Source organism: Notolepis coatsorum (genome assembly GCF_963971535.1).
Source record: "Notolepis coatsorum genome assembly, chromosome: 10".
In the NCBI taxonomy this organism is placed as follows: domain Eukaryota; kingdom Metazoa; phylum Chordata; class Actinopteri; order Aulopiformes; family Paralepididae; genus Notolepis; species Notolepis coatsorum.
In genome coordinates, this window is record NC_140174.1 from 101,985,530 (window position 1) to 102,002,081 (window position 16,552).

General features: G+C 43.3%; 1 protein-coding gene across 1 annotated transcript in view; it reads right to left on the reverse strand.

Annotated features, from left to right (window-relative positions):
* msh3 (mutS homolog 3 (E. coli)) overlaps positions 1-16,552 on the reverse strand; it is a 202,776-nt gene that overhangs the window by 172,984 nt on the left and 13,240 nt on the right. Inside the window, exon 8 of the mRNA XM_084323124.1 lies at positions 5,708-5,874. Coding sequence (XP_084179250.1) covers positions 5,708-5,874 — 167 coding nt within the window. The remainder of the gene's footprint in view (positions 1-5,707; positions 5,875-16,552) is intronic.

Genomic DNA, 16,552 nt, shown 5'->3' on the forward strand with positions numbered 1-16,552 from the left:
TTGGCGTCCCTGTATCGATACAGTATTGCTACGCAAAGTATCGCGATACTACTACGTATCGATTTTTGCCCCCACCCCTACAGTGTAGGTTTTTTTATTAGGACAAGTGCATGACAGTAAGGTTAGTTAGGGTTAGAGTTTTTTTTTTTATTATTATTATCATTTCAGATAATGGTTGAAGAAGTGAGTCTTTAGTCGACGGCGAAAGATTGGACGGGATTCGGCTGTCCTAACTGGGATGGGTAGTTCATTCCACCATTGTGGGGCAAGGACTGAGAATAGGCTTCTCTTTGATGACCCTCCGTGAGCTTGGATAGGAGTAGGTCTGAGGCGGCCAGAAGATGCAGAGCGTAGGGGTCTTGAGGGTGTGTAGTTAGAGACCATTGACCGGAGGTAGGCGGGAGCGGTTCCCTTTGCCGCACGGTATGCTAGGTCGAGGGCCTTGAAGCGGATACGTGCAGCAATGGGGAGCCAGTGCAGGTCCCTAAGAAGTGGGGTGACATGGGCCGACTTCGGTAGGTTTGAGATCAGGCGGGCCGCTGCGTTCTGAATGAGTTGAAGAGGCTTGGTGGCAGTGGCCGGGAGCCGGGAGGCCAGCGAGCAGTGCGTTGCAGTAGTCGAGGCGGGAGATGACTGTTGATTGGACGAGGAGTTGGGTGGCTTCTTTTGTCAGGAAGGGGCGGATCCTTCTGACGTTGCTCAGGAGGAATCTGCAGGTTCTGGTTGTCGCTGCGATGTGAGCAGAGAAGTTCAACTGGTCGTCGAGGACAACACCAAGGTTCTTGGTGTTGTCCAAGAACATAAAAAAACATGAGCACTCCATGGCAAGAAGGCATACATTTTTTTCTTGAACATGATCAATTCCAATTAGGGAATAGCTTCAAATCGTTTTGTAACAGGTTCCAGGAGAGTGGCGCCGGCGCCGCATAGCTGAAAACATGTTTCCCAATCAGTGGGAAAATGATATGAGATATCATTTTGTTGTAATTTGCACCTCTTGGTTGAATGAGTAAAGTGCTTATGTAAGTTGGTAGAAGCCTCAGGATGGCTTTGTATACAAACAAATACCAATGTATTTCTTCTTATGGCCAGGGAAGTCTTATGACCTGACAATTCATACAATACACAGTGATGTGCGAGGGATGAGCCGTTTGTTACAAATCGTAAAGCAGCATGATATAGTGTGTCTAAGGGATTTCACCAGTGAAATCAGTGTTAATTGTATAACCAGCTAGTGTTACTCAGTTGCGTTTTGAGAAAACATGATTTGCAGACTTCTGGTTGGGCAATCAAGAGTTTCAGTTTCAAATTGTGGACTACCTAACGTAAACGCTAGCGTTTTCTATTGGAAACAACTTGTGTATGATAAAAGGCACATCAATCTCAATGAAAACCACAAACTGCATGAAAGCACTTGTGACTCACACACATCCTGAAAAGGCCACAAGAGACAACATGTATGTGTACAATAGTATGTGTACAATACATGCCATACGTCCTTCATTCATTGAGGAGAAGTATTTATTACCAACCACAGACATAATGATTGTGCTCCATTGAGCACTCATTCTAGTTAATAATATTATTATACATTTTGTTATTATTCAATTATTGCATATGAGTCGGGGGGCTTTTGAACCGGGTGAAACGTGATGCATGAGAATCCAGCTGCCTCCCAAGGTAAATTAAACATAGCAAAGGCGTCCTCTGGTCCTAAGCTTCATTTTGACGTGTTGTTTTCAGGGTTTTAAAGAAATCCACCTGCCAGATACAAGGATTTCATGCGTCCTGCCTGCATGCAAGACTCTCAGCCCGCTGCCTGCTACTGAGACGAGGTCCACAAAATCTAACAAATAACATTTCAATAATGTGTACTAAATGAAACGACCTTCGACTGGGTTTTCTTTATCTTTTTTTTTTTATGGAGGAAATTCAGCTAAAGACTACGGGTTCCATTTAGAATGCAGCTGCCACAGACTAGACAGCCCCCCACACACACACACACACACACACACACACACACACACACACACACACACACACACACACACACACACACACACACACACACACACACACACACACACACACACACACACACACACACACACACACACACACACACACACACACACACACACACACACACACACACACACACACACACACACACACACACACACACACACCAGGCTTTTCTCAATGAACGTGACATGCAGCGGAGAGCCTATCGAGACGAGTGGAGCTGCCTAGGGTGGAGCGCATCGCTGCGTCAATGAAGCGCATAGCATAAGGGACTTTCTTTTTCTCCAGATAACAACGAGCATATTCCAGTGTAAGAAATATCCACGTCCATCTCATTATCCATGCTGTCCCGAATTCATATTCAAATTCGGACTCATCCCGGCCTGAAAACAAATCCAGAGACACCATGGGCGTGATGGTGCAGGTCGTACGCATAGAGATGGTGGATGGTGGTGCGACAGCCAGGTGTCTGGATAAGGACATAAGATGATACTTTATTGATCCCCTTGGGGAAATTCAGGTGTCAAAGCAGCATGGTGGGGGATGCATAGCATCACAGTCCTATATACACTATAGGTACACTTAAAGTATAGATACAAATACAATATAATATAAAATAAAGTACAAACACAAGATAGTCCAGTGATGAGAGTCCAGTGATATTAGTCTCTAGTGCAAAATACAAGAGATCCTGGAGATACAAAATGAAAGCTTCGGATTCTTAGGCCATTCTCTTTTTGGCTGAATCTTACTGTGGATAAGTAGTTTTTCTATTTTCTAAATGTAGAACATAGACACGATAAGTCACTTCATTGCCCATCAGTCGGTCTTTGAACAAAGAATTTGTGGTTTGACTGGGTTTGACAGGGTTACTGTATATTTTGTTAGAATGATGTATTTGTACGGACCACTAGCCTAGCATAAAACCCTGGGAGAGGTGTTTTTGGCCAACAGCTAATCGCAATATCAGTCCGAAAAATCGCAATTACATTATTTCCCAAAATCGTGCAGCCCTAAGCTGGTCCATATCTGCTTCCATTCATTTGTGCTGTGCTAGGCTAGCTTGCAGCCGACCGCTTTTTACTGAACGCACAGAGAGGAAATCGGTATCTATTGACTCGGTAAGCGCATTTGCCATAATGTTCCTTTAATTTCTGGACTGAATCTTTGTAGATTGTGGTCACAGTTCAGTATGATACATACCGATAGTGTCTGGGCAATAGGGCCGTCACTTAGAGACCATATCACTCTACAGCTGATTATCCATCAAAACAACAAGCACTAAAATCTGCGGAGTGAGCGACAGTGGTAAGTAATCTGCAAGTATATCCAATGTGTTGCACGAAGACACTGAACAACAGAACAGAAAGCAGGCTCATTTGTACTAATGGAACAAGTGAAATAAAAGTTTTAAAAAGACTAATACAAGATTCAATTACTTGTTAAGATGGAAATTATTTGAGAAATTAGAACCTCCTTTTCCATACTCTCAATACCAGCATAGGAACCCTGGATATTATGAATGCTCAGGGTCATTGGCCTCAGAGTCCAGGATAAATCCCTATGATTACATATCTAGAGACTTGAGTGTGCTTCATAATGGACAGCGGCACCCACGCTGTTCAGCGGCCTTGAGCCGTCTAAATGTGAGGTCCTTCACCTGGAGCTTTGTGAACAGAATGACGGGTAACAAAAGGCACGTTCTCACTTCCTCCTACGGTGGAGGCAGCCACGGCCACACTGACCTTTACGGGAAGGTTTACGAGATAGAATCGAAAGCAATACTGAATAATTTAACCCCGATCATCTCTACTGGTGACAAGCTGCCAAAAAACAATCATGGAAACGCTGGATTAAAAGAGAGCGTTGCGGCTGATGTTTACCGACGACGCCACGGGATTCCATGAGTTGTCTACGGCAGGGTTCCCACAGACATTGCAAAATGAAATTCAAGGACTTTTAAGAACTTTTCCGAGCACTATTTTTCATTTTCACGGATGTCACTCGAAGGATACAATTCACTTTTAAATGATTTTTTTTTTTTTTTTTTAACATCTTCTTGGCCTGCTTGCCAGCTAGAGCAAGCTAGAGCATCACACACGAAGAAATGAGGAAAAGCAGTTGGTGCGTGCGAGACAGCAACTCATCAGATTTTATTAAAACTATTTCTTGATTTAGAAATTTTTTATCATGGATGAACAAAACATTCAATGTGAATGGTTGATTTGAATTTCAATGACTTTTTAAGCACCTTGTAAAAATGTTTGCTGTTTTCAAGGAATTCCAGGCCTAGACTTTTTTTGGTAAAAAAATCAAGCACTTTAAGCACTTAAAGGACCTTGTGCGAACCCTTCTACGGAGTATGGCGATGAGGAGTGTTCGAGAGCGACGGGCCGCCGCTGTGTCGCTCTGCGGTATGTTGCCAAGGTTTCAAGAGGAATGTTCTAGCTCATCCCCGTTGGGTGAGAGTCTTGTGGTTTGTCTGAAACCAGCCTCTCCTGGGCCATATTTACACAACCTCTTCGTCATCCTACATCGATTTCCTCATACAAGGTTCAGAGAGATTCAGCCAAATCAACAATATGCCTGCCTTGGGAAATCTAAACACAAAGCCCCTCAAACTGAGAGATGGACTACACACACACACACACACACACACATATATATAGTGTACATGTACACGCACAAGCACACACACATGCAAACAGACAGGTTTTATCATAGGCTACCTATAATTGATGAGTCTTATTCTCAGGCTAATTGATGAGTCTTATTCTCAGGCTATTGACTGAGCACTAATTACTTGCACTTCTTGTTCTGCTCTTACTGGCCACCTTCTACGTTGAAAGTAGAATTTCAGCTCAATCTTCTGTTGCACTATATAAATGCCTAACGTGTGAATGTAAAAAGCAGCAGCTCTTCGGTTGTGGCCATTAAAATGTTCCCTGGGAGGACTTTCTGCAATAAATGGATGCAAACTGCCCTCTAGTGTTGCCATGGAGAGGAGCAGCACACCGAAGAGCTCCATTATGGACAGTGTGTCTGTTCTCTATACAGTATAGAGAACTGGTTTCCCTTGTGGTGGCGGAGGCGCCGGGGCTGGGGTAGATGGAGCGGCCCGTGGGGTTGGCATTCCCATCGCCGTTCACGACGATGTGAATGGCGCGCGGGCTGTTTGTGTTTTCCTTCGGTCATGGCGTGCTTTATCGGGGGTGTGTCTTGGATGTGGATGTGGTGGGGATTGATGTGTGAGGTGTTTGGGGGACTGACTGTTCCGGGGGGGTTCACATGCCTTCGAGCGACATTATACTATTGTACTTATTTTATGCCTATTCTTAAATCTGCACGTCTACATTAAAATACTTTTATTGTCTTTTATACCTATTCTTATGTCTGAAGTTTATGCAATTTTTTATTTTGTCCATTTGTGTGCTGATTCTATGCCCATGTTCATTTTTATTTTCTTTAAAAGAATTTATACTAATTGCTGTGGTGCACTCTGGACTGAGAGTACTATGTAGATAGCTATTCATATTTATTATTGTTATATTGCAGAAGTGTGTGCATTGAAATGTCTGTAAAGTCTCGACTACATTGAAAATAAGGGTGACCTCAATTGTAATTTCGAGAATAAATAAAGGTTGATGATGATGATGATGATGATACCCTGTCATGAGTGTACCTGTCGTTGGCGATGCTCTGCAACAGTCTGTGGGTGTGTTCGGAGAGGTTAGAGGGCACCAGGAACTCCACGGGGTTAACCTTTAGGACACGCCCCTCCAGCTCGGAGCGAGACGGGCCATCCGGGAAACAGTCCAATAGCACCTCTCCAGTACTGGGCTGTACTGCCTGCACATACAAGCACACATACAATAGATTACACACAAATAATACCAAAATTACACCGTTAACAACAAAAGTGTAGGTTATAGTGTTAGCTTGACAGCAGAAATCATCTCCACTCCAGCATTTATCAGTATATTGACAGTTGCAGTTGACCAGGAGACTGAACAGAAGAATACAGAATAGACGGTAGCACTTTATAATAACACTCTGTTATAATACATTTATAAGGTATTTGTAGATAATGAACTAATCATGAACAAATAATTTATATACATTTGTAAATTATTATTATTAAATCATTTATAACTATATTTGTATAACATTTACAAATTAGTTCTACATTATTTATAACTCATTATCAACATTGTTTGTACTTGATTTGTTCATCATTAAATAATGTTGTTTAATGTGTAGTAACACATTTGTAGACGCTTTGAAAATGGATATGAAAAAACGACTATACTGTACCTCCATTTATTTGTTCATGTTCAACAAATGATTTGTTAAGACATTCATAAAACACCTATAAATCATTTGCAGATGCTATTGTGTGCCCTAATCTGAAGTGAAGCCTATTCATCATTAACACTTTGACTGCCGGAAAACGCTTTAAAGCGTCATTCCCGGTCCATGCTCAAGTTGCTAGAGGACGCTGTACAGCGTCCTTATATCAATATTTCAAAAATCTGCGATCGGATTCATATTTCCCCTCCGCTGGCCTGAGATCCACCAGGAGGACCCACTGAGCTCTCTGGCGGTTCAGGAGCGCCATCTGGTGGCCGATCGGCGCAATCGCCAAACAGGAAGTGCTATGGAGGTTGTGCTGGTCGACCATATTACTTCCGGGCACTCTGTTTGGCTCACGGGACTCGATCTCGACACAATACATAGCGATCGATTGCCAATAACTCGATAAACAACATGATTTGGACATATATACTATTATACAAGCTGGAAATGGACCCGATATTTCTACATACCATAATAGGTAAATGACTGTTCCACGCTCATCGCCCAACGGCGCGAGGAGGATACGGTAAGATTCAGCGTTATTTTTGATCGTATTCCATATAAACTGTTATGATGAACATATCACCCACACTAGATGAATGATATAACGCTGCCCACGGAATTATAAACGATCCCCCGCCCATCCGGTCATCATCAGATCATACGTAGATCATTCTAGAAGTACGTCCAATTGAAATTTTTTATATCGCCCCGATTGCCATCAAACTGTATTTCATCATCAATATAATGCATTTGGGGCTATATATCACGTTCTGGAGAAAGCTGCAGAAAGAGATGAAAACATACTTATACATTAGACCATACTTTACTATGAATATGTGAATGAAAAAGTTTAACGTTGCTACACAATGAACAATACATATAGGACTTTGAATGGGCCCTAATAATGGCAATGTAGCAATAGAATTAAAAAAGTTATAGCCCTGCAAAGAAGGGGAATTTCTCCATAGACAAATAGCACTGGCAATCCACAGTCATTTTCCGGATTTCTGGCCGGCACCCATAGTGTTAACAAATGTCTAATACAGTTAATTATTTGTTTACTTTTTCATCACCTGTTACAAATGTTGTAGACAGCTTTCGGATACACCCTTCTTTGTGACATCAAACAGTGACAGAATTAGGACTATAGATAAATGCGATTTTATTAACATATAAAATACATGTTTCAAGTTTCTTTAATAGTTGTCATACAGAAGTACAGAATACTTTCATACAAAATGCTTCTTACTGTTACGCTCCAGAGACTGTGCTAGACAAGATAGTATCAAATAACATAGTATAGCATGTAATTTAGAAGAAAATGAGGTCACAGTGTTCGGTATAGACATATGTACAATGTTCGATGCAGAATAGACGTAACTGAGTTACCATATAATATACAATACTATGCAGTGTACTAATGTACAGTACTATATAGTGCAAAGCAGAAATGGGATGAGGTACAATTTAGGTACAATTTACAGTAAGGTGTACGAGTTGTAGTGCAATCCTTCATCAATAAATATAAAGTGTGGGGAGTGGGTGCTACAGTGTGTTTGTTTAAAGTGGGTGTGTGCTATAAAGTGTGTGGAGTGGGTGCTACAGTGTGTTTGTTTAAAGTGAGTGTGTGCGTGTGGATGTGTGTGCTATGTGCGTTTGGTGGTTGTTGTTGTGTAGTGTTCATTGTTCGTTTAGCAGCCTGATGGCCTGGGGATAGAAGCTTCTTCTGAGTCTTTCTGTGCTCGCCTTGAGACTCCGGTATCGCTTGCCTGACCGCAGCAGTTCAAAGAGGCAGTTGTTCGGGTGACTGGAGTCTTTAATGATTCTCTTAGCCTTGCCCTTGCAACGCTTGTTGTAAATGTTCTGGAGGGTGGGGAGCCCCCCTCCAATTGTGCGTTCGGCTGAACGTGTCACTCTTTGTAGTCTGCTTCGGTCTTGTGCAGTGCTATTCCCAAACCAGGAGGTGATGTTGCCAGTCAAGATGCTCTCTATTGTACATGAGTAGAAGTTCTTAAGGATCTTCTGACTGACTTGGAACTTCCTTAGGCGCCTGAGGAAGTAGAGGCGTTGTCGTGCCTTCTTCACAACACTGTCAATGTGTGTGGTCCATGTCAAGTCCTCGGATATGTAGGCTCCGAGGTACTTAAAGCTGTTGACTCTCTCAACCGGTGCCCCGTCGATGCTGAGGGGGCTGTAGTCCTTGACCCCCGACCTCCTGAAGTCCACAATCATCTCCTTTGTTTTGCTGACGTTCAGGGAGAGGCTGTTTTCCTGGCACCATCCCGCCAGGACCTTGACCTCTTCCAGGTAGGCCCTCTCGTCGTTGGCAGAGATCAGGCCCACCACCACTGTGTCGTCAGCAAATTTGATGATTGTATTGCTACTCCGCTGAGCCACACAGTCGTGTGTGTACAGGGAGTAGAGGAGGGGACTCAGAACACAGCCCTGGGGGGCCCCTATGTTGAGGGTGATGGATGAGGAGGTGCAGTTGCCTGCTCTCACCACCTGGGGTCTGCCAGTCAGGAAGTCCAAGACCCACTGGCAGAGGTCATAGTTCAAGCCCAGGTCCCTGAGCTTGGCTATGAGTATGGAGGGGACTATGGTATTGAATGCCGAGCTGTAGTCGATGAATAGCATTCTCACATAGTTCCCCTGCCTCTTGTCCAGGTGTGATGCTGCTGTGTGCAGCACATGGGCTATGGCGTCCTCCGTGAACCTGTTGGGGCGGTATGCAAATTGCAGGGGGTCCATGTTGATGGGGAGGGAGGAGCAGATGTAGCCCTTTACTAGCTTCTCAAAGCACTTCATGGCTATGGAGGTGAGAGCTACAGGGCGGTAGTCGTTGAGGCAAGCAGGCTTGGATTTTTTGGGTACAGGGATAATAGTGGACTTATTCAGGCAGGTGGGGATGACAGCCTGTTCTAAGGACAGGTTAAATATGTCAGTGAATACCGGGGCCAGTTGGTCGGCACAGACTTTTAGGACGCGGCCGGGGATGCCGTCCGGACCTGCTGCCTTCCTGATATTCACTTTTTTAAAGGTCCGCCTCACCTCATGCTCTGTTACCCTGAACACTGCGTCTCCATCAGCAGCCGACCCCCCCCCCCCCCATTGCCGTGGCTTGTGGGCTGGTGTTGTTATTACCAGCATCAAACCTCGCATAGAAGGTATTGAGGTAATTTGCTAAGGAGATGTCACTGTTCAGTTTGAGGGAGGCGCCTTTGTAGTCTGTCATCGTTTTGAGCCCCAGCCACATAGCTCTAGAGCAGGGGTCTCAAACTCGCGGCCCGCGGGCCAATTGCGGCCTGCGGGATGATATTGTGTGGCCCCCTACTGGACATCAAAGTTTATTGTTAATGCGGCCCGCGCGCAACTGTTTGCCGAGTCGTTGCGCGAGAGTTGGAAGTTTTATTTATTTGATCACTTGTAGGCTACCATAGCGCAGGCTCATGACAGCAACGTTATGTTAGTGACTTGGTTGAAACGTGATTCCGGAGTGATATCAAGTAAAGTGGAAGCAAATGCATCCTCGCTATCTCTCTCCTCTGCGAGCAGTGCTGAAGTGCTCTGCATGTCCGGCTGCACTGCCACTGTCTGTCTGTGTGTACGAGTCTGGTCCAATCACATACGCGTCCCGTCAGCGTTTTTCCCCCTCACCCACAGTCTGCGAATCAGAGGCAGAGTAGGGGAGTAGGGCGGGTCTTCACGGACTGCATGTCGTCTCTCTCTTTCAGTTTAAGTCGGAGCAGAGTTGGCAGCGCATCTACAGTAAACTCGCTCCCAGTTTTATCTCTGTGAGATAAATGTAGCTATTAGCCTATTTTCGCCAGCAGGCAGCCAGCAGAAAATATGCGTTCATCCTGAGTCCCAGCCAGGGGCGTAGCTGGAGATTCTGGGGCCCCCAATCTATTAAAAAATGTGGGGCCCCCAATCTATAAAAAAAATGTGGGGCATTTATTTATTGATGAAAACGCATAATATGGTTTTTACCTATTTTTTTATAATACAGGCAATTATACTTTTGAGTCATCTACATTAACTTTAGGATAATAATAAAACCATATTAATAAAAAGATAATAATAGTGTTCTCTGGGCCCCCCCCCCAGTGTTGGGCCCTTGGAATCATCCTAACCCCCCCCCTGGTCCCAGCACCAAACCAATTATGTGACTATATGCCAAGAAACGGTAGCTATTTGAAAATAATGTATGACTGAAGTGATGGAGACCATGTTTGAAGGCAAACAAAAGCAAATCCCCCTCAGATCGCACAGCAACCAGAATAACTGAAATACTGGCTGGTGATTTGATTAAACAGCTTTGTGATAGAATAAAAAAAATGCACAGTGCATTTCCATAGCTGTGGATGAGTCCACTGACACCACTGAGAAGCCTGAAGAACCGTTCATGTTCTGAAGAACTGTTCATGTTCTGAAATGTTATTGCTAAAGATTGAGAAGATTGGATCAGTTGTACTTTTTTTTGAATACTTGAAACCCTTTTTTTGTGGAATATTTGATGCGGCCCAGCCTCACCCAGACTCTACCTCCAGCGGCCCCCAGGTCAATTGAGTTTGAGACCCCTGCTCTAGAGTCAGCCTGTTCAAACTGGAGTTCAATTTTATCCTTGTAGCGTCGTTTGGCCTCTGTCACTGTCCTCCTTACGTTGTATCGCGCCACCTTGTGGTCATTCATGTTGCCTGCCACTAGGCCGTCGTTGTATGCTTTGGTGCGCGCTCTCAGAGCTTCACGGACGGATTTGTCTACCCAGGGTTTTTGATTTGGGTAAACTCTCATTTTGGTAGTGGGCATGACATATAGTGTAACATGGGGGGGCACTAGGACCCAGGAGTACCCTGGCCAGGTAGTATCTAGAGAGGAAGACTCACGCGAGTGAGACTTGACGTCACGTGTGTTGCCGTCTGTTTGAATGGAAGCACGATACATGCAGAACCAAGTTATCCGTGCTGCTCCTGCCCCACACTTTTAATAAAGGTATGAGCAGGTTAAACACCTTTTTTGTTGGTAAATCTATTCCATCATTTCCGACCTACAAACAACTCTTATATGTTGTGTAGACGTACAGTACGGTACTTGATGTGGTGGGCGCTAACGTTACATTTGTTCAGTATATTGCGGTATGTGATGATGACACGACACACAAGTAATAATTATTTGTATTTTCAGGCTGTATCGGCGCCAATAGGTTGTTTGCAGGTGACGTCATTCGCTCTAGTGGAATGTTGTTGGGGGGCAGGAAGTGATTTGCACATAACGAAGATACTTAGTCAGTGAGACTCTCTGATTAAAATGCCAAAGTTTTGCGCGGTTTACGGCTGTACCAACCGATCGAATCGGGAAAAAAAACAAGGGGTACTTTCTAGTCCCGAAAGTGGTTATACATAAAGGGGAGAAGTTTAAAAAAAGTCACAGAAAAACGGCGGCAGGCGTGGATCCGAAATCTCCGGTTGAGGTCTGGAGGAGCCGAATCAGACAACGCGTGTATATGCAGTGACCACTTTGTGAAAGGTAAGGCAGAAATGTTGCTACTTACATAGCTGGATAAAACTGACAAAAATACAGACCAGGAGGCAATATTGCTGGAAACATAGCTAACGTTACATCTGTGATATCACCCTGTGTGCTTGTGTTTCGCAGGTAGATAGCTGACGCTATCTGCAGTCATTGTTGGGTGTTTATCACTTTGCTATTTATTTTATTCAGGCTGCCCGAGTGCTGCCAACGATGTACTCTCCAGACTGGGCTCCTACAGTTAACATTGGTTACCAGCAAGGTAAACCAATGACAGAGGCATCATGTCAACTTGAGGAAAGGTTGAGGTCCAGAAAAGCAGATGAGACCTGCACCGATGCAGCAGAGGCATTGCTGGACCTCGGTGAGGGCTCACAGAGCCCAGCATCGGAATACCACAAAGGTAAATTAAATATAATGCATGGAGGAGCTTTCATGTAGCCAATGTTACATTAAGTATTTTGACAACTATGTATGTCACTTGTTTACATCATATGTGTGGGAGAGAGACAGACAGAAGGAGGAGAGTGTGGGAGAGAGACAGACAGAGAGATACAGAGTGTGTGTGGGAGAGAGACAGACAGAAGGAGGAGAGTGTGGGAGAAAGACAGACAGAGAGATACAGAGTGTGTGTGGGAGAGAGACAGACAGAAGGAGGAGAGTGTGGGAGAAAGACAGACAGAGAGATACAGAGTGTGTGTGGGAGAGAGACAGACAGAAGGGGCAGAGTGTGGGAGAGAGACAGACAGAAGGGGCAGAGTGTGGGAGAGAGACAGACAGACAGACAGAGAGAGTGTGTGTGGGAGAGAGACAGACAGAGAGAGACAGTGTGTGTGTGAGAGAGACAGACAGAAAGGGGAGTGTGGGAGAGAGACAGACAGAAAGGGGGAGAGACAGAGTGTGTGACAGAGAGAGACAGAGTGTGTGTGGGAGAGAGACAGACAGAAGGGGCAGTGTGGGAGAGAGACAGACAGAGAGAGAGAGAGAGAGAGAGAGAGAGAGAGTGTGTGTGGGAGAGACAAACAGACAGAGAGACAGTGTGTGTGGGAGAGAGACAGACAGAGAGAGACAGAGTGTGTGTGAGAGAGACAGACAGAAAGGGGAGTGTGGGAGAGAGACAGACAGAAAGGGGGAGAGACAGAGTGTGTGACAGACAGACAGAGAGAGACAGTGTGTGTGTGGGAGAGAGACAGACAAGAGTAAATTAAATTAAATTTATTTTGACAACTATGTACCGGTATGTCACTTGTTTACATCATAATTTAACCAAAATAATTACCACCACCTTTATACAATTTGTAAATTATATAACTAAACTATCTTTTCCCCTCTTATCCCCTTTGCCAAATATATTCTATGTAGATGCAGGCTGCCAGACAGACCTGACTATGGAGGATCTTGAGAAGATGGAGGATGTTCTGAATCACTCAGTAGTGGAGCTGAGTGACCTCAGGAAAAAAGTACTGGACAGAGAATTTAGTCCAGATGCTTTTCAGAACAACGAAGAGAAGACTACATTTTACACAGGATTGCCCAATTTCTTAGTTTTGATGCAAGTGTTTCATCTACAGTATGTGAGCCACACATCAACTATAGCTCTTTGTCGGCGCTCTCCAAATTTAAACAGTTCATGTTGGTCTTAATTCGGTTGAGACTAAACCTTCCACTCCAAGATTTGGCCTTCAGGGTCAATGTTTCCTGTTCCACTGTTTCTCGAATTTGGCACAAGATAATTGGCATACTTCATGAAAGATTAGAGTTTATAATAGAGTGGCCAGAGCGAGAGGTGCTGCAAGCTACAATGACAATGTCATTCAGGCAAGCATTTGGGTGCAAGGTTGCCGTAATAGTGGACTGTTTTGAAGTTTTCCTTGAAAGGCCATCTAATTTGCTGGCAAGAGCACAAACCTGGTCCAATTATAAACACCATAACACAGTTAAATTTCTCATTGACATTGCTCCTCAAGGATATGTCACATACATCTCTCGTGCTTGGGGAGGGAGAGTGAGTGACAAGCAGATAACTGAAGAGAGTAGCCTTCTATATAATTTGTTACCCGGAGACATTGTTCTGGCAGACCGTGGCTTTACTATAGGGGATAGTGTAGGGTTTTACTGTGCTTCATTGAAGATGCCTGCTTTCACAAAAGGGAAGAGCCAGCTATCTGCATATGAAGTTGAGCAAACAAGAAAACTCGCTAATGTGCGCATTCACGTGGAAAGGGTCATAGGATTAGTGAGAAGAAAGTACCAAATTCTGCAGAGTACCCTGCCCGTTGAACACATGGCTGTAAAAACAGGCGAGTCACTGGCGCTGATTGATAAGATTGAGGTAATTTGCTGTGCATTATCCAATCTTTCGGACTCTGTTGTCCCACTGGAGTAAGCAATATTCTATTCATCCAAAGGTCAAATAGGAAAATAAGATGCATGCCCTGCATAGTTTTGCATTGAATGATTTGAGGTAGATTTATGATTATAAATAATGGGTTGATGTTTTCTCAGACCTCCACTAACGGGTGTGTGTAGTTCTAGCCCGGACTACAAATAGTTTAATGATAATATTGAATAATATTTCAAATATATGTATATGTCTCCCTCTACCTGTCTGTGTCATTATTATTTTATTGAAATAAAAATGTATTAATTTCATTCAATTAATCTTTGTCATTTTTAAATCAGTTCTAATTCGATTTGAATGGTTGTTTGTAGTTAAACTATTTTTGAATCCGTTATTAAATGATCTTTGTCTTGAGAAAATCATATTCATTGTCTATGTAGTCACAATGAAAATACTGGGTGCTTGTTGTAGTAGGATGTAGCTTACACCTGGAAAAAATGGTCCAACTTGGTCGCTTTCTTTCTTCACAACATGTGACCATTTGAGTGAATATCATGTAGTAGTTTTCAGAGGAAACGGCCTAGGGGAAACCCAGGCACAACATGGAAATGTAACTCCTCTTCCCAGCTCCCAAGAACCACCAGCAACAAGTGATGTGAAGCCCTTTAGGTTTATTTTTATCAGGGTGGTTAACAACAAAAATATAACAACCTAGGAATAACTACACAAACAAAAGAAACAATTAATTAACCTAAACTACCTATATATTTCAGATATCAATTTGTTTTATTTGTGCCTATATAACTAAAGCTGTAAGATTTTGACCTGTTGTGATATTCATATTCTATAAACTACCATTTATTTACAATTTATTACAGGAATATGCACAGATTAAAGACAAACATTTCAAACATGCTTTGGTTCACTTTGTGAAGTGCTGTCCCAACACTTCAGGAAGAACACAGTGTCTGAAGAACTCTTGAACTTTGGGAATGACATTGACCCAGAGTTCCGCATCAGGCAAAATCCTCTCTACAAAGATGTCATTTGTGTTCCACACTACAAAGTCACAATAGTCAGCACCCACAATGTGGAGCTGAGCCTGTACTTGGTAGTAGTACGCATGCTTCCTGTCCAGTTTCACATCGTCCCCATCGAAGATGAGACAGAAGCCCAGGGCCCTCATTCATCAAGTTTTCTTGGAAAATGTTCTATTTCCACACGTAAGCACAGAATTTAGAATGTGTACACGCACAAAAGAAACGGGATTTATCACACGTGCGTACACAGGTCCTACGCACACCTGTCATGATAAATATCACCTTGGTCCTACGCCGAGGCCCGTGCGCACTTTCACGTATTTGCATACCAAAACCGCCCCGATTAACCATATACGGTAATGGAACACCCCCATGAAATGTGGAAAAATGGACTAAACCGAGGGAAGCATGTTATGAGACAGGCTGACAGACGTGTACACGTACGGTGATGTCGGATATGATATCTATTAACCATTGCTGCCTGGGCAGCGCAAACACTAATAAAGACCGTGCTGGAATATGACTGCCTTTTTCCGTTTTGTTTGATTAATACCCAGGGATTAAAGTTCTGCTAAATTTTATTCCAAATCGCGACGGATTTTCCGTCAATTTTCTACCTGCTGCATATGATTTCTAGAGGCATACAATCTATTTTGATGTCAGTATTGGGTAGCCTATATAAACAATAATACGAGAGCATATACAGGAACAATGAATCTCACTGCCATGTATGATGTAGCCTGCCTATGTGATCAATACATGAACTTGAATTCCATCATGTTTGTGTGCGGGAGCTCACAAGGCTGTTGTCACAATGGGTGGTAGTACAGTAATAACAGCCTACACAATATCACGATGGACCATGCCATGTAGCCTATGTTCTATTATGACATGATCTGTGATGACAAATGTTCTAGAATGTTTGATTATGACACCATGTTACACTATATGTCATGCACATGTATTTTATATGTTAATAAAATCGCATTTATCTATAGTCCTAATTCTGTCACTGTTTGATGTCACAAAGAAGGGTGTATCCGAAAGCTGTCTACAACATTTGTAACAGGTGATGAAAAAATAAACAAATAATTAACTGTATTAGACATTTGTTAATGATGAATAGGCTTCACTTCAGATTAGGGCACACAATAGCATCTGCAAATGATTTATAGATGTTTTATGAATGTCTTAACAAATCATTTGTTGAACATGAAAAATAAAGAGATACAGTATAGTCGTTTTTTCATATCCATTT